This window comes from Acanthopagrus latus, chromosome 16, assembly GCF_904848185.1.
Source record: "Acanthopagrus latus isolate v.2019 chromosome 16, fAcaLat1.1, whole genome shotgun sequence".
NCBI lineage: Eukaryota > Metazoa > Chordata > Actinopteri > Spariformes > Sparidae > Acanthopagrus > Acanthopagrus latus.
Window position 1 is genome coordinate 15,678,929 of NC_051054.1, and position 21,427 is coordinate 15,700,355.

The 21,427-nt window shown below is 40.9% G+C and overlaps 1 protein-coding gene across 3 annotated transcripts in view; it reads right to left on the bottom strand.

Moving 5' to 3' along the window:
* Window positions 1-21,427, bottom strand: part of LOC119004625 (pleckstrin homology domain-containing family G member 3) — a 31,397-nt gene that overhangs the window by 9,220 nt on the left and 750 nt on the right. For all 3 annotated transcript variants that reach the window (XM_037071721.1, XM_037071722.1, XM_037071723.1), the window contains exons 2-4: window positions 15,951-16,018; window positions 4,303-4,814; window positions 1,880-1,980 (exon numbers count right to left, since the gene is read on the bottom strand). In XM_037071721.1, coding sequence (XP_036927616.1) covers window positions 1,880-1,980; window positions 4,303-4,814; window positions 15,951-15,999 — 662 coding nt within the window. In that variant the 5' untranslated portion in view covers window positions 16,000-16,018. The remainder of the gene's footprint in view (window positions 1-1,879; window positions 1,981-4,302; window positions 4,815-15,950; window positions 16,019-21,427) is intronic.

Below are 21,427 nucleotides of genomic sequence, written 5' to 3' on the forward strand. Positions count from 1 at the left end.
ATGAATGATCTATAAATAAATATAAATATTTTTTCTGTATCTTCTATAGCTGCCTCAAGTGAGATGTGACCCCTGATAAAAAAAAAAAATATCCCCACTAGAGGGCAGCACACACTGTTAAACCCAAGAGCCTGTTGGCACATTCAGACAGAGCATGAAAGAACATGCATTTGACTTGGAATTCTCCATGCCCACAGTCCCATCAATAACAAGCTTTATTCAGAGCTTGGGAAACCAAAACCTGAGAGTTATACAGTATTTTCCAGCTTTACACAGTGTGTTAACACCTCAATACAATGTGCTGGACTGAGAAAAGCAGGACATGACAGGAAGCGTGACAGTAGAAAAAGACAACTGTGCAAACCTAAACATCACAAATCAGCACACACACTCTGCACATAAGCTGCTCAGTTAACATAAATATCAAACACACAGCATTGCATACCTTAAAGTGAATACACCGAAATTAACTACAAGCTAATATGTCAACATGTACGCGGTACAATGAGAAAAATCTTGGTGTCGAAATTTGTTTCGGTCAATATTTGTTCATATTGCGTCATTGCTTTGTCAACATTACTTAACACTTTCTGGGAAATGGGTCAAGTGAAACAAATTAATATAAATTCCTTGATAAAAGAAAGGCTGTTTATCAATTAATCAACTAATGTTCATGTCAAATGTGAGTTAATGACTAAGTTTACAGTGACCTCTTGAGTCAGCAAAGCCAACCAAGGGTTTAAATTCCAGTACAGTCAGTAAGCTGTTATCATGACTTCTACTGTACATACTGTACAGTACAATGTGTCCTTGTACGACGACTTTATTTAATAGAATGTTCGTATAATACCGTCATAACCAAAACATGACACCTGTCATGAGTCTTTCTTCGTGTCATTCGGTTAATTATGGCACTGTTAATGCAAAGCTGATATTTATACCTTCACTGAGGAGATTATGTTTTCGCCAGTGTCTGATTGTTTCATGGTTGGTTGGTTTGTCAGTAGGATTTTACAAAAAAACTACTTAACAGATTTCCATGAATGATCTGTCTCACTGTTATTTCTATGTATTTATGCATACAGTATGTACACTACTATTTACCCTTTTTAACACTTTAGCATCAGTGCATGTACTATGTGCAATGCCAATAACACTGAATCTAATCAATCTAATAAAAAACAGTATCACTGTTTTCATTACTAACTTAAAGAAAACCCCACCTTCAAGTGCAAAATTTCAGGGAGAAAAGCCTGATGTCTTAGAAAAGAGCAATATATGGCCCACTGGAGCCAAAATCTGTCAAAATCTCTCTTATACAGCTGGTTAGAATTTCATTAGAAGATAATAAGAATCAAATCATCCCCATTTGCGGTTCAGATCTGTACGATAGCCTTGGCATCAGTGGGGAGGCTCCTCGCTGTGAGAGGAGAGAGGAATGTTAATGTGTGTTTTGGCAAGCAGCGTGGTCAGCAATGAGCACTTGCTGACATAAGATGATTAAATGTAAAGCTAGCTGCGCTGCCATTTCCCCTGGCTTTCAAATGTCTGCAAAAGAGTGTTTACTGCAGATGGTGGTGTCCCTTTGGTTCTCATTGCATGTGTTTTATGTCAGAAATATCAACAGTAAGACTTGAAATCTTAACATAACTCATTCTTGCATTGTGTATTGTATTATATAATTATGCAGGTATATAAACACAAATCCAGCAATCAGTGTCTTTTCAGTGATTATCCTGTAGTTTTGACTGTTGGGGCCATTTTTCAGCAAGATATACTTGACAAAAAATTGGATCAGGATTAAAGCTATGGTTAACATCTAATCTAAAATACATGCATATATCTTCTCAGTTTGTTTGCACTGGTGGTTGAAAGTTACCTGTTGAACTCATAGATGTCCTCTATGTTTCCAAACAGGGCACAGACTTGCTCTGGCCGGATGGGGAGGTTACTCATGTCAATAATGTGGGCCAAGTAGTCCTGGAAAACAGATGAGAGTGAGTTACACATAAAGTAATTAGGTTATATAAAGAGGTTTTGTCAATATTTGGTGACACATTGAGTCAAGTGTCATACAAGCATTTCCAAATTCTTACCAGTAGAGGGAGCATAAATATAGAAAAACAATTTGTGTTATCCTCTGTGATGTACATTTGAACAAGTGATCCCTACATTGTATGACATGCCATCTAATGTAAATAAATGTAAAAGTGCGGCATCATGATTTTGAGGTTTTTCGGTTTTCATTAATGTAGGGATCCTTCAAATGAAGGATCCCTACATTAATTCACACTCAGTTAATGTGGCCTTTCAAGGATCCTTTTAAGGATTTGTTCCACTGACTAGAAGTCAATGTGACTGTCTGGTAGAGGATCTGTGGTACCCAGACCATAAACATCAGCACAGTCTGTTCCCCTTCAAGGACCCCGACTCCCCCTGGACCCCAGGAGTATTCAGAAGTAGATAAAAATATTTTTAAAAGCCCCACACTGGCCAAATATGCCAACATCTGGATGATTGCCCTGCTTCTTGGTCAATTACACACTCATGTGTCACACAAACAACTCCAAACAAGTAGAGGAGTAAGTTGACGTGGGACAAACTCAAACACATGCAGCGACTATATAAAGAGCATACCAGTAAACAGATTGTACACACACCCAGCCCAAACTATACAGAATCAAACTTTCTGAATTGTCAGCACTGACCACATTCTTGTTACAACAATGTTGAGTATGATTATTATGGGTGTGTTCGGGCCAGGTGTTGGGGATGTATTTAGCTGAGTCAAACAGCTGTTCTCGAATCTTTATGCAATGGATAGACAGTTGAAGAGGGAAATTTGTTAGATCAGATCTAAAGACTGACGGGACATAGCATCGACAGCTGCTCCTGAGTTCAGAGTCAATATCATTTGGAAGCTTTGGATTAGTTTGCTGGAAAAACAATGCCAGCGTGAGGAAGGAGCTCACACATCCCTGTTAGATTCAAGGCTTGGTGTGAAATAAAATGAGCTGCTTGAGATCAGTTTCATGGAAGCCATACTCTAATCATAAAAGGACATAAGATAAATCTGTACTAGACGGTGTTCCCACACTGTAGCCTATGGGAAAAAAACAATCGGTATCCTTTCATCTGTGTTATTTTTCCAATTGGCGCAAGATGGAGGTGTTTGTGTTGGCTTGGAGGGCCCGAGAGCTGAGGCTAGGCTGGGCCCGTGCGAGCAAGGCCAGACCTGGCTGGGCTGCGGCTCCCATCAACTGAAATAGCTGTAAGTGTTTGTCAGGCACAAGTCGTTACTCAAGCTGCGACACGGGCAGCGCTCCCTCCCAAAGCAACTGCCAGACGCCAGCACAGTCGGAGACAAGGTGAGGAGAGGTGCTAGCTGGTTTACTGCCAGACGGTCTCAGAAATGCCTCACGTGTTTAAGACATTACCATCAGTGCAAACAGAGACTGTTTGACAGCAGGAAAGACTGAGGGGCCACAGAGGTTTCTTGGTCTCAAAGTTGTTTCCAGACTACAAAAGGTTGACCATGTGATAAGATTCAAGTGGTCTGTTGAGAGGTAAAATCATCCCTGGCCCATTTTCAATGTCTCACATCTGTGAGACAAGGCTTAAATAGTCTTTGACCAAGATCAGAAAGCCCAAGAATTTGAGCATGAAAGACCTACACTGTGTCCCAGTTTGACTGTGTGTTTGAACTCCAGATATGAGCGGAGTCAATAATTCCAGGCTGTTAACTTTCACTGCACTGTAAATACACAGAGTGGTTTATATACAACACAATGACCAGATCATAAACAGCTCAACAGCCTTCATCTGAATAAACTAGAAATCTTTAAACAAAGCACACAATTGCCAGATGTCAGGTTTGCATTTTTGTCGACCGACTGATTACTGTAGAAAAGCAGGAAATCAGAAATGGAACCCTTTAATGAAAAGCAAATGAAAAATCAAGTGGACTATTTTAATAAATAGCAGACTAATTTGTGGACACAAACAGTTGCTTGGAACACAGTAGACGTTATTTTTTCTCAACAGCCATTACGTCCAATTCCCTTATTTTGGCTCTTACTAGCAATACAGTAAATCGCCGCCAAAGAGGGCTACAGACGTGAAGTCATAGCTGTATATTAATCCAAGTCAAACATGTGCTTTATATACACAGAATGCTGATGATTTACTTTCTTTAACATCAGATGGTTGGCTCACAGTGAATACTTGGCTGCAAGTGAAAAACACCAACTGTAACGGAAAATTAAATTTGAGTCAGTCAGCATAACCTTGACATTCACTCACCTCCACGATGCTGCGCAGGTCCCTGACGTACATGCGCTCTGTCTCAATGATCTCCATGACAACACGGTCCACATAGGACAGCTTTGGATTTGGCGCCATGGCGTCCGTGACAACAGGCGAGGCAGCGATGTGAGGTATTTCACCACTTGCCTTCCTGTTAGAGGTGGCGTTGTTGTTGTTCCGCTCCTTCCAGCGGCCTCTGGAGCCTGTGAGGGTGGCACTCTGGTCCCCTGCCTGCTCTCCGGTGCCTTCAGCTGGGCTCAGCTCCAGGTCTATGTCCTCCTCGCTTGGTATGGGTGGGGTGTTGGAGGAAGGAAGGGCTACGGTGCTCCCAAAGAGGCTATGACTATCGCGGGATGAACCAGAGGACAGGGTGGACACAAGGCTCACTGGACGGTCACCCTCTCCGTCCAGTGGCTCCACACATAGCCGGTTGTAACAATCCGGGCCCAAGACGACGTTTGTCTGGTCATGTTCACTGGTGGAAAGGGGCGAGGACAACTGAGGAGATTCTGGGATAGGATAAGAGAAACACAGGCAGAAGGTAGGTGTCAAGATACGAGAGACTCACTTTGACATTGAAACCGCACAACTTACAATGACCACTTTTCAAGCCTCAAAGGGTTAAATGTTTCATTGGTTTGAAGATCAATTTGACAAGACTGTTGCTTTATGGGTACAATTTTATCATATTTTGTGGGACAGTAGGAAATTCACTGTCCTTGTTCTTTTGCAATCAATCTTATTTCCACAGCCACCATGTAACCAGTCTTACTGGCTTCTGTACAGCTGCATTAAGGGCTTAAATCCAACCTATGCTAGGATTAATTGTTTGGTTGCCAGCTTATACGTTAATCTCCAACTGTTTAATGATGTCTCTATTTTGCTTTTCTTGGTAAAAATTCTCTGATTCCACCTTAAAAAGGAATATTTCCTGGTTTCTTTACTCATTTATGGCAGAAAACTAAATATATGTTTGGGTTGTGCTGAATATGAGACATTTGAGAACTTTTAGAGACACTGATTTACTATTTTACAACAATTTTGATATTTTACAGACCGTTCAACAGGTGTTCAAGTGTTTAATGAATACAATAACTGACATAATCATGTAAAATTAAAATAATTGTTAAGTTGCAGCCCTAATACAATCGTAGAGACACACTAATTTTGTCTTGTGATGACATCTCTCGCCATGTGCATGAATAATACTAATGCTACAACTTCCTTAAACACTGTCCAGGGACATAGTCGGATAAATAATAATTTGAGCTATGCTGAATAGACTGCTATCCAGAAATCAATAAAAGACACTTAGGAGATCTGTTTCTACACCTGGACTGCGACACACAGGAGTGGTTTACAGTAAAAGGCCTTGCTTAAATCATTACTGACAAGGACTATATTAAAACACTGCATATTCTGTGGAAAACCCAGCTATTTCCTCTTGTTCTCCTGACTGCTGAAGACTGAACGTTGGAAAAACAAAGGGGGGGGGGGAGGACTGATGAGAACAGAAAAATAGTGGAAGGGGACCAGGAGCTTTGTTTATATGTCTTTATTGCACCAAGTCTGAATTTAAGAGAAATGGAAACCATATCCACTTTCACATCCTTCCTGGCCGAATGGGGAATTTTCCTCATGAACGTTTCCTAAATATATGAAGTCATGGCGGTGTGAGAACGGAGCACTGAGCCGCCACTGTGCAGAGAGCTCAATTTTCCTTAAATATTCACAGGTCAGAGGGGTCAAAACCATTTAGACCAACTTAAGAACTGAAGCTTTGTCAAGCAATTTTACTTCAGACTAATAACTGGAAATGTGTAAGGCAGGAAGCATCATTAAGCAAAACACTAAGTGAAATGACTCAGGCAGGTGATATTGCCAAGTGGGGATAGAGAGCAAAATTTGGTGTTGATAGCCCACAGATGTAGTTTATGTCATGAGCCTGAAATACCCGCTCTTTCACCAGGGTGTTGACAGGCTTTTAACCTAAATATGTTCATCATTAGATGTGCATCGTTGGTCAGAAGTCCACAGCAGATAACACAAACCTGATGTCAGGAAAAAGCCATTTCATCATTCTGCAACCAAACTGACCCCAGACTTGACTTATCTCACATGTACAGTTTTATAGAGAACATTCTTGCAAGGCTCTCCTTGCAATAAATCATGCTAAACATGACAAATATTTCACATGGGAGCATGGGAAGTGTTCAAAATGAGTGATTTATGAGCTTGAATAAAAGTGTGACATGCAGCTGGAGGATAGACTTCACTAGGAGCATCAAACTGCTTTTCACATTATTCGCACAAGCGCACACACACACACACACGCACACACACACACACCTTCTGGCATTGTGAAATTTTCCATGAGTCAGTACTGAGCTCATGAGAGTCTAGTTTACGCTGCACAACTTGCTCTACAATCCAAACCAAGTTCCCATGCAAAACCTCAGTGGGAGAAACGGATGAGCTGGTAAGCAGGAGCCGACCACGAGAGAAAACTCTGTTTACGCTCTGTGACAAATCACAGGGTTGATGGTGTAAAGGGAGTGTAGCGGTGAGCTATTACACTCACTACACCACTACGAATTAGAACAAAGTTTCCTCCGCTTCCTTTGCTGCTTCTGTCTTTACATTTGGTTTTGAGATTTGGTGTGTCTGGCATGTGAAACTCCCTTCCTCCTTCCTTCTCTTCCTCACAGCCAACTTCCCTCTATAATAAAGGTTGCTGTGCTGCAGACTGGAGTCAGAGCCAAGTTAAAGGGAGGGGAAAGAACAGCACAAATCAACACCATGTTTGCACAGTTTCCACACTAAGTTTTTTTTTTGCTAGTTAATATATAATCATTCAGAATCATGACATAAATCTCCTTATGCACATCGTTAGTGGCAAAATGACAAAAGTATGATTGAACTGACAGTGGTAATGAAGGAATACAACCTGACTTATCTAAAGACTTGAGCACACTTGACTTCAGCACCAGCTCAGCTCCGACCACAGCTTTGATCGACCACTTCAGAAACTGACTCTACAGGCAGTCATTATCTGTGGCTGATACCACACACCACATGCTTCTGGGGAAAACAGCGCTGGTGGACAACTCGCTGACTTTGTAAGAGCAAGCCATGCAGAGGAATGCAAATGACCTGGTCAACATGCAGGTCTAAGATAAGCCGAAGTCCTGTGCGATGTCGTGCAAAGTGTTTCCATTCTCCCTGTAGCTCTGGACAAACGTGACTCGTGATCCCTCCAATTCATTGAGTGTGTGCAGACAGGGAAGAATATGCTTTTGTTCTTAATTTACCAATTATGATGCTTCTAAATATACTGAGTAATAAGCAGCCATTATCATACAGACAGTGTAAAAGCAGAGTGTCGGTTATTGTTTGGTGCCACAGAGTCTCTTAAGCATCTGCAGACATTTATAACTAATCTCTGAGGGATCTGCAGCCACAATGGCAGAGCCATGCCCATTGCTGTGCCACATTGTCTGATGTGGAAGACTGTAAAGTGTCTGGTATCACATTTTGCCTTTTAAAACACACATACAAAATTTCACTTAAATCTACTACAAAGGATTTTTAACCAGTTCTTAAACAGCCTCAGCTTAATAGTGATATGTCTATATGACCGGCATAAAATTCTAAATGCGTGCTACTGGGAAGGATTACAAAATTGCAGTTGAGTAGTCCAATGGCCTGAGTAAAGTTGCTGCTCTGTAGTTGGATACTGTAGTATTGCCAAACGCAGCAGAACAATTAGCTTATAACATAATATTTTATACTGGCATTGCTACCAAGCTTTATCTTTCTGGTGGCTTATTATTACAAAGACATAACAGGATGAGGGAATGTTGACTATTGAGGCTTCTCAACCAAATGTCTATTACTGAGCGACCCAATCAACAAAAAAATAGAAGTTCCTTGCAGCTGCTTTAAAGAAAGCACGATTATGCTGTTTTTTATGTGTCTGTCTTTATACAAGTATTTGTGTTGTCTTGCTGTTGTCTCATGTTGTGTTAAGGTTGGTCTGCATATGTTGGTTGTACAATTGATGATGCCACTGCAGTTTCAGTAGTCACTGCCTTGATGGCTAACAAGGGGAAAAATAACAAACAAACTAAAATAAATGTCTTGTCACATTCAAACAATTTTCCCCTCAGCAACTGAGACTGATCAAAGATCAGGGGAGCTTTCTGACTGCTTTAATTTGATAACTTTATTGGGGGTGGAAATAGTTCTTGGAATCTATCCTTTAAGGCCAAAATGGTGTTTTGGCAATCACTGCGGGGAAAGATCTATAAAAAGAAACTACCGTAACAGTGAGCAGCGCATACTAGTTTAAACCATCTGTTTTCTACAAAATTGGAGGAGGCAGTTGCATCCAACATCTGCACTAAAACACACATTTCTGAACACTCAACTCACCCGTCAGCTTTAAATTACTGTGGTATCAGTGACAACTGTTCTTTAACCACTTGAAGGAGAAGCAGCACTGTGATCACAATAACTACAGCAGTTACAATGAATAATACATGGAATCTTTAACGATATGCAACACGTGCAAGAAAAAGTCAGATTGAGCTTACAGAGATTTCACGTTGTTCACATAGGTCAAATGTGAGGGAATGTTTGCTTCACAACTAAATATTCAAACTCCATTTTTATACTTTGAAGCAAATATTCGTCTTCATTCACATTAAAAAACAAAAAAATCATAGTTCTTTTCAACAGCTCAGTGGACAGACCTGTTAAATCATAATGTGTAGAGAGAGGCTGCACAGCTAAATATAGGATCCAGAACAAAGTTTCCATTTCAGCTAAGCCATGGATTTCCACGTTCACACACCTCAATTTTCAGAAAATTATACTACCTCAAAAAAACCCAACATTCTCTTTTGTTTCAGCTCTGCATCAATACAGTTTTTAACTCACAGACATAACCATTAACCAAGTCAAGGCTACAGAGATAGTATAGTATTTGGACTACATTCCAGACAACAACAATGATTCACTGCAGTTCCATTACAGTCTCAACAAGGTCAACATCAAGAAAGTTAACCAAGTCTGCAGTGTGATCTTAATGGATTACATGATACCATGAACGTCTTGTGTGTGAACAGATTACTAATGTTGTTGCTGAAGGAAAAATGATTGGAATTTCAGAAAAAAACCCTCCCAAACCCCTCATTGTAATTCTTTGAATTCTAGTTTCCTGGCTGTTAAGCCGAGGTTAACATTTACGGACAAAGGTGTGTTAATGCTACAAGCATGACCTCCCCTTCTCTTTTGTAACTTCAGAGAATCCAAATCCCCTGGACAGTGGTGCACTTTGATGCAATGTTGGCAGACACTAAAACAACCTGTACCCATATAGTGCTAAAGTTATGTTTAACGTAAAACACATAAACATTTCAGCATTCCAAGGTTTAAAACAATGAGACCTATGTCACCTATGTCATTTTATATATATATATATATATATATATATATATATATATATATATATATATATATATATATATATATATATATATATATATATATATATATATATATATATATATATATATATATATATATATATATATATACACACACACACACACACATCGCTGAAAGCAGACAGGACATTCACTCACTAAGGGGCTCCATGACTAATCAGTCTAGAACTAAAAATGTGAATACCACACTTGTTTCCATTTCAGCTTATCATGCTGTTAACAATGCAGACAGTTCATACACTCGTCCGCCTCTGACATCATGGCTGTATGACTGACAGGCAGTGCCTAATAAGGCGCTTTGGAGGTGAATAGAAACACTGAAATGAATACAGCAGCACCTGGTTATTAACTTTTTTAAAGAGCCCACAGACACGTATACGACAGAGATGATTGGTATCTGTCTGAAGTTTCTGGCGCACGGCAAACAAAGCATTCCTTTATGAAGAATATTCTCCGGCATGTGCGTTTTCCAAATAAAACATTACAACCTTCTCTGAGAGCAAGATAAGTCACAACACGTAGCTATGACGTTACTCGTTGGTTGCAAAACCCTGTGATGATGTGACTCGCATTTCTACATTAGTTGATGCAAACCAGCCTCCATGCAAATCATACCCAGGACAAGTCTTCTTTTCTCCGACATCTAAAACTGCCCTGTCCACATATCCAACTTCTGTTCACCGTTTTGCATTCACAACAGGCTGACATAATACAATGTCTACTTGATGTATGGCTTAAGGAAACAAAGTAGACACAAACAAGGGTAATAACAGCGTTAGTTGAAAAGTTACAGTGCACAATGGAAAATGCTATAAATGTCTACAAAAATAGCAACAGATAATAATCCTGTCAAGTTGAACTGATTGTATGTTTTAAACAGTTTTTAGAGGAAAAGTATGTATACATGGCCTAATTATTGTAATCTATACATGCTATGTTACATGTCAATCTTTGCATTACCTCAAATACAGCTGTAATGAGACCAATCCACCAAAACAAGAAATCAGAAAGAAAAAGTGTGTAAAAGTCCTCAATGACTTCTGAATCATCATCTCGAATCCCCTTCAACACCTGTGAGCAGACTTTTAATATGATGAACGATGAGTGTGCACGACTCAGTTAAAGAGCAGCCGTCTCCGAGAAGGACACACCTTAATGACTGTTTCAGCTGAAATTATTAGTGCCTCAAGTCAAAATTCACTGTCAATCTGCCTACGAGACTCCAAAAATAACCCAGAGTTTGTGCTGTGATCGTGTTTCACGTTGACTATTCTGTCTAGCATGTGGCCTTTTGTTTTCTAACCAAATCAGGGGCAAAAAAACAGGAACGACGCAGCCAATATCTTTGTTCAGCATGCAAATCTATATCCTAAAGCTGCAGGAGCGCTTAACATCAGAAAAGAGACTCAGTATCTCTCTCTCTTCACTGGAAAACTGATGGCAGATTACAGACGCCACACTGAAGCACCTTGACTCCTCTTAACACTTGGCCGCCTGTAGCAAGTCTGTCATTTGCATCGTTGTTAGGCATTTTTCTGAGCATAGGAAACAAACAATAAGGATGAGAGTGACAGCGCTGCAGACAGAACGTCCCACTGAAAGATACAAGCCCCTGCCTGCTCTGTTAGTAACTCTTCACACAGCCGCTCCTCCTGCTTGATTCACACTGACTCACGCACAAAGTGATGAATTTCAACTCAGCTTGATGAATCACATCTAAATCCACCTTGTGAGTTTCCTCTTAACACAAACTTGACCGAACCTGCAACTACATGATCAATAACTGTAAAACTGTGCAATGAAGGTAATTTCAGTGGTTTCATCACATCTGGGAGGTTTGTTTCCTGGGTGCCTGGTACTATCTTAGCAGCATCATACATTACTTCAGTCCCCTTTGGGACAAAAAGTTTGTGCTGGTAATATGATGTGATGTGATGCATCCACACATAATGTTCACAACTTGTCTTTCAACATACCCTTATCTTCTTTGAGAAAACCATACTTCGAAGCACATTCTTGCTGTGTAACAAGGAGGAAAATCTTGGTTCTTAATTGGCTGATTAGGATGTTCACTAACAAGAAAGAAAAAAACCAACAACTTCAAACTGGCTCTTAAGGACACTGCTAATCTGCTAGGTCTTTCAGAGCCAAGTGCACAGTGTGTGACCCTGTTTCCCTCAGGGGGATAAAGAGGGAATCATGTTTTGCAGTACATCTTAATAAAGCCCTTCCACCCCTCGAGATCCACTCTGAACTTCAATCTTCAACACCCGTACACAACCTCTGGTGCTCAACTCCTCCCCAGTTGCTGTTGGGAGACAGGGAGGGTAGTCTTGCTCTGATCCCCTTGGAAAAAACTCCTCCCCACCTGGCAACGGTGAATGGCTGCCCCTCAGGAGGGCAGGAGTATAAGGGGTGCCTCCGGGATTAGGCCCCTGAGTCTTCAGAGACCATTATCAAACAGCATGAGTCAGAACACTGGAGATTAGACACCCAGACCGATGGCCTGGATTGATTTTCTTATCCCTTGATAGAGGCAAGAATTTAGGTCACTTCAGAGGTTTTCTGCTTCATAAAATAGTCCTTCATATGTCCAAGATAGTTTGATTTACACCTGTATTTGGCCTCACAAGGAGCTTTAATGCTGCGTTAATCATTAGCCTGAAGGTCGGTCAATAAACCGCAGCGGACAACAGAGGCTGAGCACACACGCTCACAAACTGAACCTGCATTCCACACTGACAGTCAAGGTCAAAACGTTATGCTGGGAAGTTCTGGGGGAATTCTGGTGTTTAAAAATGAAACTGAGAGCGCTTTGTGTAGTGTACAAATTTCACTCATTTAATGAACATCAGGATGCTTTTGTTAGACTTTTGAGATTCCTAAAATGGTTTTTTTGAAAGAAATTTAGTCTTGTATTAGACAACCATCTAAAACATGGCTTCTTATGGAAATTCTCCAAAAAGAAAAAAAACACAAAATGAAAAAGTAAACATTAACCTGTTTTCTGATTTAACCTTATCTGTACATAAATAATAGACAGGGTAGGAGAAAGGTCAAAATCACATCAATTGTCGTCCTGATAACTGGATCCGATATTTAGATTTTTTCCAATAATCAGAAATTACTTTATATTTGCTCTAATTTGGCTCTGACACAGCAGCATCTCTCTGTCAGTATTCACCACTGTGTTCTAACTCAGTTTCAACATTATCTGATTAGTTAAGCATCACAAGTAATAGCTTATCAACACTGAACTGTCTGAATCTGCAAAGTTAAAATTAACTGAAGTTATCAAATAAATGCAGTGGTGAAAAAATTAAAATATGTTCCACCAAAAGTAACTCAAAATTAAACTTAAGTACGGTACTTGCGTAAAGTGTATTTAGAGATTAGTATAACCACTGATGATGCTAACTAACACTAAGATTTTTATCATTAGTGCCAATGTATCACTTCAACAGCATTTAAGAGTAATACATTTCAGAGAGGCTGGAGTCTCAAAGAAGCAGAAGGACAAAACTCCTCGAAAAGATCAAATTTAATCCCATGAACCTTATCTGAGCTCGACTGTGGCTCTTAAAGGATCCAGCTGTGCCAGCTGACCTCAGTACATAGGCATGTGATGATCCACTTAGGAAACTCCTCCATCGACCAACCCCCCCTCTAAGAGCCCTTCAGCAACCAGCACACAACACGGCTTTGGATCTATTCAAAACTAACATTTCCTCTGGACATCACATGCCATCTGGGCCCGAAGGTGTGAGCCTATTGTAAATTTTACCACCAATTTGACAGTCTACCATCAAACTGCTGTCATGTTTGCACCTCTCCACAGAGTCCACACTGGCTAGTGGCAGGACAGCTGTGCGAAGTGTGGCGGGCAAAGACAGTTAAGTTACTTCACATCGAGCCGTTAATCACATGCAGCGTTATAAAGAGTGTGATGCCGTTTATCCTCTTGTTTAGGCTTATCAACACTTACTGTACACAGTAGTCAAATGAGGAATTTGACAGTTTGGTACTTCCGTAATTGTCTTTAGTATAAAACACAGACGTTTTTCATCATGCTATAACAAATTACAAGAAACAGCATTAATTACATGAACTTTAACAATAACATACACATAACATTATTATTAAGCCATGATTGTGTTTACTGTCATGATTTCTGTGTCACTAAAGTATTATGTGCAGCATGCCTGGTTACAAAACACCAACTGTATGTTCAGTGTTATGGACAAAGCTGATAGGAGTTTAGCAGTTTTATTGATTAAAACAAGTTTCTAAGAGCCCATCTAACAGGAACACTCGAAGCAGGGAGCCTGTAACTAATGTGTGTAATCCAGCGGAAGAACTCTATAGGAGGAATGCCATTGTGGGAGGCTGTAAAATAATTTACATTGAAATAAATTCTTTTGTGGGCACGGGAGTCTGAGCCAAACAAAGAAATGCAATACAGTGGATGAGGAATTCTATTACAAAAGTACCTGTGTTATGTAATGACATAAACAAACTTATGCAACACTAGTAAGACATTTTGGACATACAGGATGTGAAGAAACTGGAGCTGTTGCAGGCTCACCTGAGGCTGTCTATGATTGACGCTACAGGCAATTAAGCAGAAAAAGATTTCCAGTCCAGGAGCTCCATTGACCAGCCCACTCAGAGACGCAGCCATCCCTGCCATCATATATCTATGTCCACAACCCTGTGCCCACTGGTCTGGAAAAGCTGTAGTGAATGGAGATGATCCGTCTGTCCCCCCAAAACCCCTTTAAAGCTGTACATTCTGCACCCACAGCTAAATTCCTGCCTGGGGTGAAGTAGGTCAGAGGGAACTCTTATCTTTGAAAGAGATGCTTCATGCTGCCTCAGGTCTGCGGAAGCCTGGTTGAGCCACTGTCAAAGGGACAACAGGGCAAACATAATTTTTTTAAAACTTTTAAGAGGCTATGTGTTGGAAAAAATGACTGACTGATTGGGAAAAATAAAAAATAGATTTTCTTTTGAGAAACTAATCAATTAATCGACTAATCAGCTCTACCTGCGATCAACACTCTTATTTTCACATCAAAACTCTTTAACCATTGAAATTATTCACAGCTGGATAGTCACCACAACCTTGTTATTGTTTACCATGACCAGCTGTGGGGCTTCCTCTCACCATGAGCATTCCTCCTGCCTGTTAACCACATCCAATCACCACCTCACAGATTACCAGCAGCCCTGCCCCTTAATTACCATCCATCCATCCACAGCAGGAGAGCTAAGCCAGTCACACTTCATCTCAAACTGGCTAACAAACAAAACCAGTCTGAAAATGTTTCAACTGCAAGTGGGTGTTCTGTCATACCAAGGTGATTTCACACTGGACATCTGAGCTGCAAAATGAGCTATGGGAGCATGTACTCGGTGCAGCCTGGCCTTTTGAGGAAATAGAGACACAAATTTTCATGAGGGCGGCACACGTCTCCCCCAGCCAAAAGCTTCCTCTGGCCAAAGCTGAACCAAAAGGACAGGCACAGAGGAAAAAGGGAACCATTGACACGCTGGTATTCTTCAGCCAAAGAGGAAGTCCAGTGCCAAATGTGTTCAGTGGAGACGAGAGGAGGCATGGGGGCGGGTTCAGAGACAGAACAGGCAAACAGATACAAAGAGGCCCTGTGTCAATGCCGTGGCTCTGTGACTGAAGATAATCAACACTAAAATAATATGTAATTTGAGTTGCCCCCCGGCATACAAGGTCAGCACCACTGGCTGCAACCGTCTTGGCTGTCTGTGATTCTGACACATTCTGGTTTGATGTGCAAGTGTTCAGGGGTTTCGACTGTCTAAAAGGGGCTTGGCTGAGCTCCACAGCCACACAAAGAGCCTCTCTGCCGGTCTGGCCTGTAGGAGGGAAGTTCATTACACTCTCTCAGCTCAGCCTCTACATTTCCTCTATTCTTCCATTTCAAGCATTTTTCCCATTCACCTCTGCTGTACTGTACTGTGTTATGTTAGCACACTGATCTGGGTAACCAGATACACCATATGGAATACACAACCATATTAAAACTCCATGTTTTAAGACTGGTCAATTCATTGGCAGCAATTACAGGAGCATACTGAATATGATTGCATTGATATTACCTTCCCCCATTGGGCCCTGGTGGAGAGCAGAATGGGACCCCTCTGGCATGGCACTCAGGCCTCTGGAGCTGACAAAACAAAACATGAAGGCTCAGACATAATTAAGGTACTTCTTGTTAGAGCTTACAGTACAGCGGGGCTGTAAATAACAAATACTTTCATTATCATTTAATCCGCTGGTTATTTTCAGGACAAATCGATTATGGTGTCAAAAATTGTGAAAAACAATTAGAAGAGCCCTAAATCGGCCTCTTCTAATTGCTTCTTTTGTTTAACCAACAATCCTAAACCATAACACTCAAAAAAAGACAAAGAATATTAGCTAACTGTAATGACTAAGTTACTCAATCATCAAAAAAAGTTTGCACAGCGAGGGAATATTTATCATTTTTGGTGGGTTGTCATTAAAAAAACGTTTAAACTTGTGCTTCTTTGTCAAGTGAGCCATGCTTTTTCTACTCGCCTCAACACTGAAAGCAAACCAGCTTTGCTCTATTCAGGTCTTAGATATAAAAGCAAATTCTCCCCATTCCCCTGCTCACTGGTCTGCACTTGCACATGCCACTGGAATAGTATAGCAAGGCTAGGGATGAGGTATTCACAGTGGAGGAAACTGTGATATGAACTCATGCTAATCGGAAGTGAAAGGGCAGAAAAGGGGGTTGGAATGATAACAATCAAGCTAAACATGAATGTACATGCAGGAGATTCAGCTACAAAGTAAATGTGGTGCATCAGACATTTACAAACCTTTCTGATAAGGCTGCAACTAAGAATCACTTCCATTATCGTTTAATCTGTTGATCTCAATTAATCCATAAGTTGTTTGGTCCATAAGCTTCCAGGAACTAATGTTGAAATGATTTTGTGAAAAATGTTGATCACTTTTATTTTAAGGCCCAACGTTATGTCCTCAAATGTCTCGTATTAACCACAGTTCAAGGGCTTTTACCATAAAAGAAAGTATTCACATTTAAGAATGAGAAATGAGAAAAGTTTTTCTTTAAAAATTATTCCAAAACAATTAATCAATGTTCAAAATAGAGGGCTATTAATGTAACAGTTGACAAGCAATCAATTAAATGGACTATAGCAGTAATACATGCAATTTAAGAGATATAAATATCAATTGGGCAACTTTAATTGATGTGTAGAATTTGTTTTATTGATTTACAAAATTAAATATTACTACCATAACTATACATGCCTGCTGTGCAACCATTCAAAAAGTTGGTACGGTACGCACATTTTATATTATTCAGTCTCGTCAGTACATGTGTTTTCTAATTGTCACAAATGGATCAATGATACATCAAAACAAGTTATTAGTGTAACTGTCCCGTGACACTACAGGTTCAAGCCTGGCATGAATTTTTTGAATGCCTCATACCAGGCAGCGGTGCTGTTAATGATGAGGTGTGTCGCCTCGGAGCCACTGTGCTGCCAGTTTCTCACATCACTGGCCCTCTGGCTCCTTACAACAAATTGAAATGGAAGACTGTGCATGAGAACTTGTCTCCCTGTGATTCCTGGTGAGCCTCCAGCCTTTTAAACATCACATTCTTGGGCCATCTAGATCAGAGGAGCGGGAATTCTTCAGGGATTAGGATGGGCATTGTTCCCAGTGCGCTGCTGTCCACTGTGCCGAGCTGACAGCCAGGCCAGCCGAGGCCAACAGAACCCACTGCCAGGAGGCTCACCAATTAAGATGTGCAGGAATGCAAGGAGGAAAATCACAGAGCTGGATCCACACATTAGGATCACTGCTTCACTATAGGGTCGCTGCAGCTGCAGCCTAGGCTCAAGTAGAGCATGTTTACTGGACAAGAAGGTCAGCCGCTATAAAACTGTTTTTATTTCGTTTTCATCCACCACCAAAACATAACAAGTGAGTAGGGGAAAATCTCTTATTATAATGAAATATGGGTTCTTTGTAGGATTGCAGACCCCCTGTGGCGATTCTGACCATTTTCAACACTTGGGAACACTGTCTTTATGAGTGTGTCCCCATTTGTTTGTATCTCAAGATGCACAACGACATACATGCAAGCACAAAGTAAAAGTAACACAGACGTAATGCTCAGAATAACCTTGCATGCACCAACAAAAGCAAGGATGAAGATGACTGTTAGCTAGCAATGTAGATGTAAACAATGTAGGTCTTAAACATTCTATAAAAATAATTGCAAAAATTTTACAAAGAAAAACATGTAGCTTGTTTGCGAGACCTCAAGGATATACACAAAATTCCAACTGGTGAGAAAGACTTGATGTCAATATACATTTTAATTATTTACAACATACAATGTGACAAAATATAACTATAAAATGTCACCATCTTTATGCAACTGAAATCAATAACCTAGTTGCATCTTTGAGTAGAAAACAGTGACACAAGCAGATTTATGCTCAGTCTTGGCAGCGCTGCTTCAATGACATTCTTCAAGACTGAAGCCTCGTCAAACAGCTTTTGACCAAGCTCGACCCATTGATTTTCAAGTGGCGGGTTCGCATAACCTGCAGTAGTGGTATTCATGTCGAGGGGCAGGTTTTGAACTTGTCTCTGAACTCCAAACTAATAAAAGCCCCTTATAATCCCACCTACCATGACCTATGAGCTAAGCTCAATGGCTAGACCAAAACTATGCTAATCTGTTTTTGGTCAATGAGAGGCTTGACTAGAGGCTAGACTATGAATAATAGGCTCAAACCTATATACACTGTAGACGTCTGGTTCTTGGAAATTGTTTTTTCAATATTTATCAAAGGTTGTCAGTCGATGTGGAAAATCAAAATGTTTGGCGATCTCTAGCAGGACATGGTCAAGCGATGTAACGGACACATCTGGACAGAATTCAACAATAGTTACTCATTAACTTTCCCCTCCTGTTTGCTGACATACGGCAATTTCAAATCCTTGTTTTCCTAAGGACGGGGCATGACCAAATTTTCAAATCCTAAAGAAAACACTACATACAAGCCAACATTCATGCCAAGCTGGCCACCTGTGCTTGAACTAGCTGCCATTTCACACAAATGGAGAGCATTTGGTTCCCACAGCTGATGACAGAATTACCCGCAGCATGAACCTCCCGCATAGGAATCTGCAATTTGCCCCTTAATTGAAGACAGATGCTACCAGAGCCAATCTGATGGTTATTCAAAGAAAGACCTGCAATGGATCGCTTCTTCAGATGGTCTGATAAACTTCCTTGTTCATCTAATCACCAGGCTTTACACTGATCCGGGCAGTCAAAGCCTGAATTCCTTTCTTTAAAACACAACAAACAAGATAATTAACAGGGACAGATGCTGGCAAGATACGGCACTCGTGCAAATAAAGAGAAAATGTGTCCTGAGTCACCACCATAAATGTGGAGAGAAGCTAAAATTAGTCCAGAGAATTCCTGCTGCACTTCTCTCTCACAGTCGGTGGACCTACCATCTCACGCTAAATTCATCGATTCTGGAAGAATGACATAAGCCCCCTGGGAAGTGTCTAGTCAGACGCTGTGGTGCGGGGGTCCTTATGAGACACCATCAGTCAGGACGGATGTTTACGTTCACAACAAATAAAAATCAAACCTGGAACAGCATGCAGAGGTCCAAGGTCTTACAGGCTAACAGAGACAGAAGAGTCTTTATTATTTCAGCACTGGTCGCATGTTTATCTTGCAAGACCTCTCTCTCACCCTCTACCCCTGTCTACTCCGGCAGAAAATACCCCCTGAAAAACAGGCCTTTTTGCGAGTGCCCTCTTTCCCACATTACTCCTGCAGTTTGTCCCCTGACACACAGGCCCTGAGAGACTAACAGCTTTTCATTCACTGGGGAAAACAATCAACCCTCACGCTCTAGCTTCATCTCAATCAAATCCACAGCTTCCACAATAGCGCTGCCAAAACCCATAGATTCCCACAGACACACGAGCCTTTATTTTAGTCCACTGCATTTTGGAGCATGCTGCTTAGATGTGGCGATAAGTGATCCATCCAAACGAACACCCACAGGGCACTGAGAAGAGTTTTCGGCCATATGGTGCACCCATACCCCGGCCAAAATAGCCCTTAATGGGATAATAATCGTTCCATGCTGTGCTGAAAAAGGAGAAATAGCAATTTTCACCTCCCAACAAATGACCTTTATCCACACAATGCATACCTGGCAAGTGAGGTTGCAAGTGCCATCTTAAATTGAGAATGACAAGTGAAGACTTACAGTTCCTTTAACATTATAAAAAATAGATGTAGTTGTCCATTTAGTACTCCTCCAATCAATGGGGTCTGGAGGGGACAGTGCAGGGCTGCTGGGTAAAATTAGATGTCTAGTTTTCAAATAGAATGGGAGTGTGCACATTTCAAGGTGCATTAGACCCCATCTGAAGGCAGACAGCTCTTGGTGCTTCATATGGGCTTGTCAACATTATAACAGCAAAAATGCAGCGCCAGACCTCCCTTGGGAGTCTGTAATGTTAAATCACCGATGGCGTACGCTCTCACTTTCAAACAAAAACAAAGATGTCAGGTCCCGTTTAGAGTCGACCTTTCACTCTCACAGTGTAATCCTAGCTACAACTTTGAAAAGCTCCGTAGTCTCATGAGATCCAAGTCTACCCTTAGCAGCATCAAGTAAGCACTGAACCACTAAAGAATAAAGAAAGTGGCTGATGGAAAGCCCAGACGCTGCTTTTTAAAGTTATATGGTCTCCTCAGATGAAACCTCCCTTGCATTCTGCAGCTCTGGTGATTTTATCACAGCTGCAGCATACCAAGACTCGGGAAGAAGGAATAAGGAGCCAAGTCTGAAGTCCAAGATACACTTGGGCAGTTTCCTGTCTGGACCACCTGGAAGAAGGTGCTGTTTATCGCATTCAGGCAACATTTATCTGAAATCAATTTGAGACGTTATTGTCTGAAAGGTCAAGTGAGGTCAAAAGGAGAAGAAAATAGAACTTTTCACTGGTAACTGATTGATCGTGTCCCATTCTTCATCAACAGCTGGTTCGGGAAAGTCATTGACCTATGAACAGCCTGCATTTAAAGCCTGACTGTGTCTCACTGGGGTGCTCATTAGACAAGAAACAATTAGGTTTGCTGGGGGCCAAGTATGGGCACCATAGGGGGTGAGAATGGGATGCAGGGAAAGAGGAAATGGCAAATGATTCAACTCCAGCGCGGAGGTTAGTTGTCGCACAAGTCTGACATGAATGCATGAGTGGAAAAACCTCATCTCCAACAAAGAAAGGGGAGAAGCAGCTGATCAAAGTTCATTCAACTGAGAGTGTTTGGTTCCAAAGACAAACATTTCTTATCTGACTGAAACTCCTGCACGCTGTGGGGCTTATACTTTAGAGGTTGTAAAATTACACAGTATGAAGCAAAACCTGCACTTAAAAAAGTATGTAGTATCTGTTGGTAGTGCATCTTCGAAGACGATGGAGCTCAGCTCAATGTGTAATAAGTGATGTGTTGAAGTAA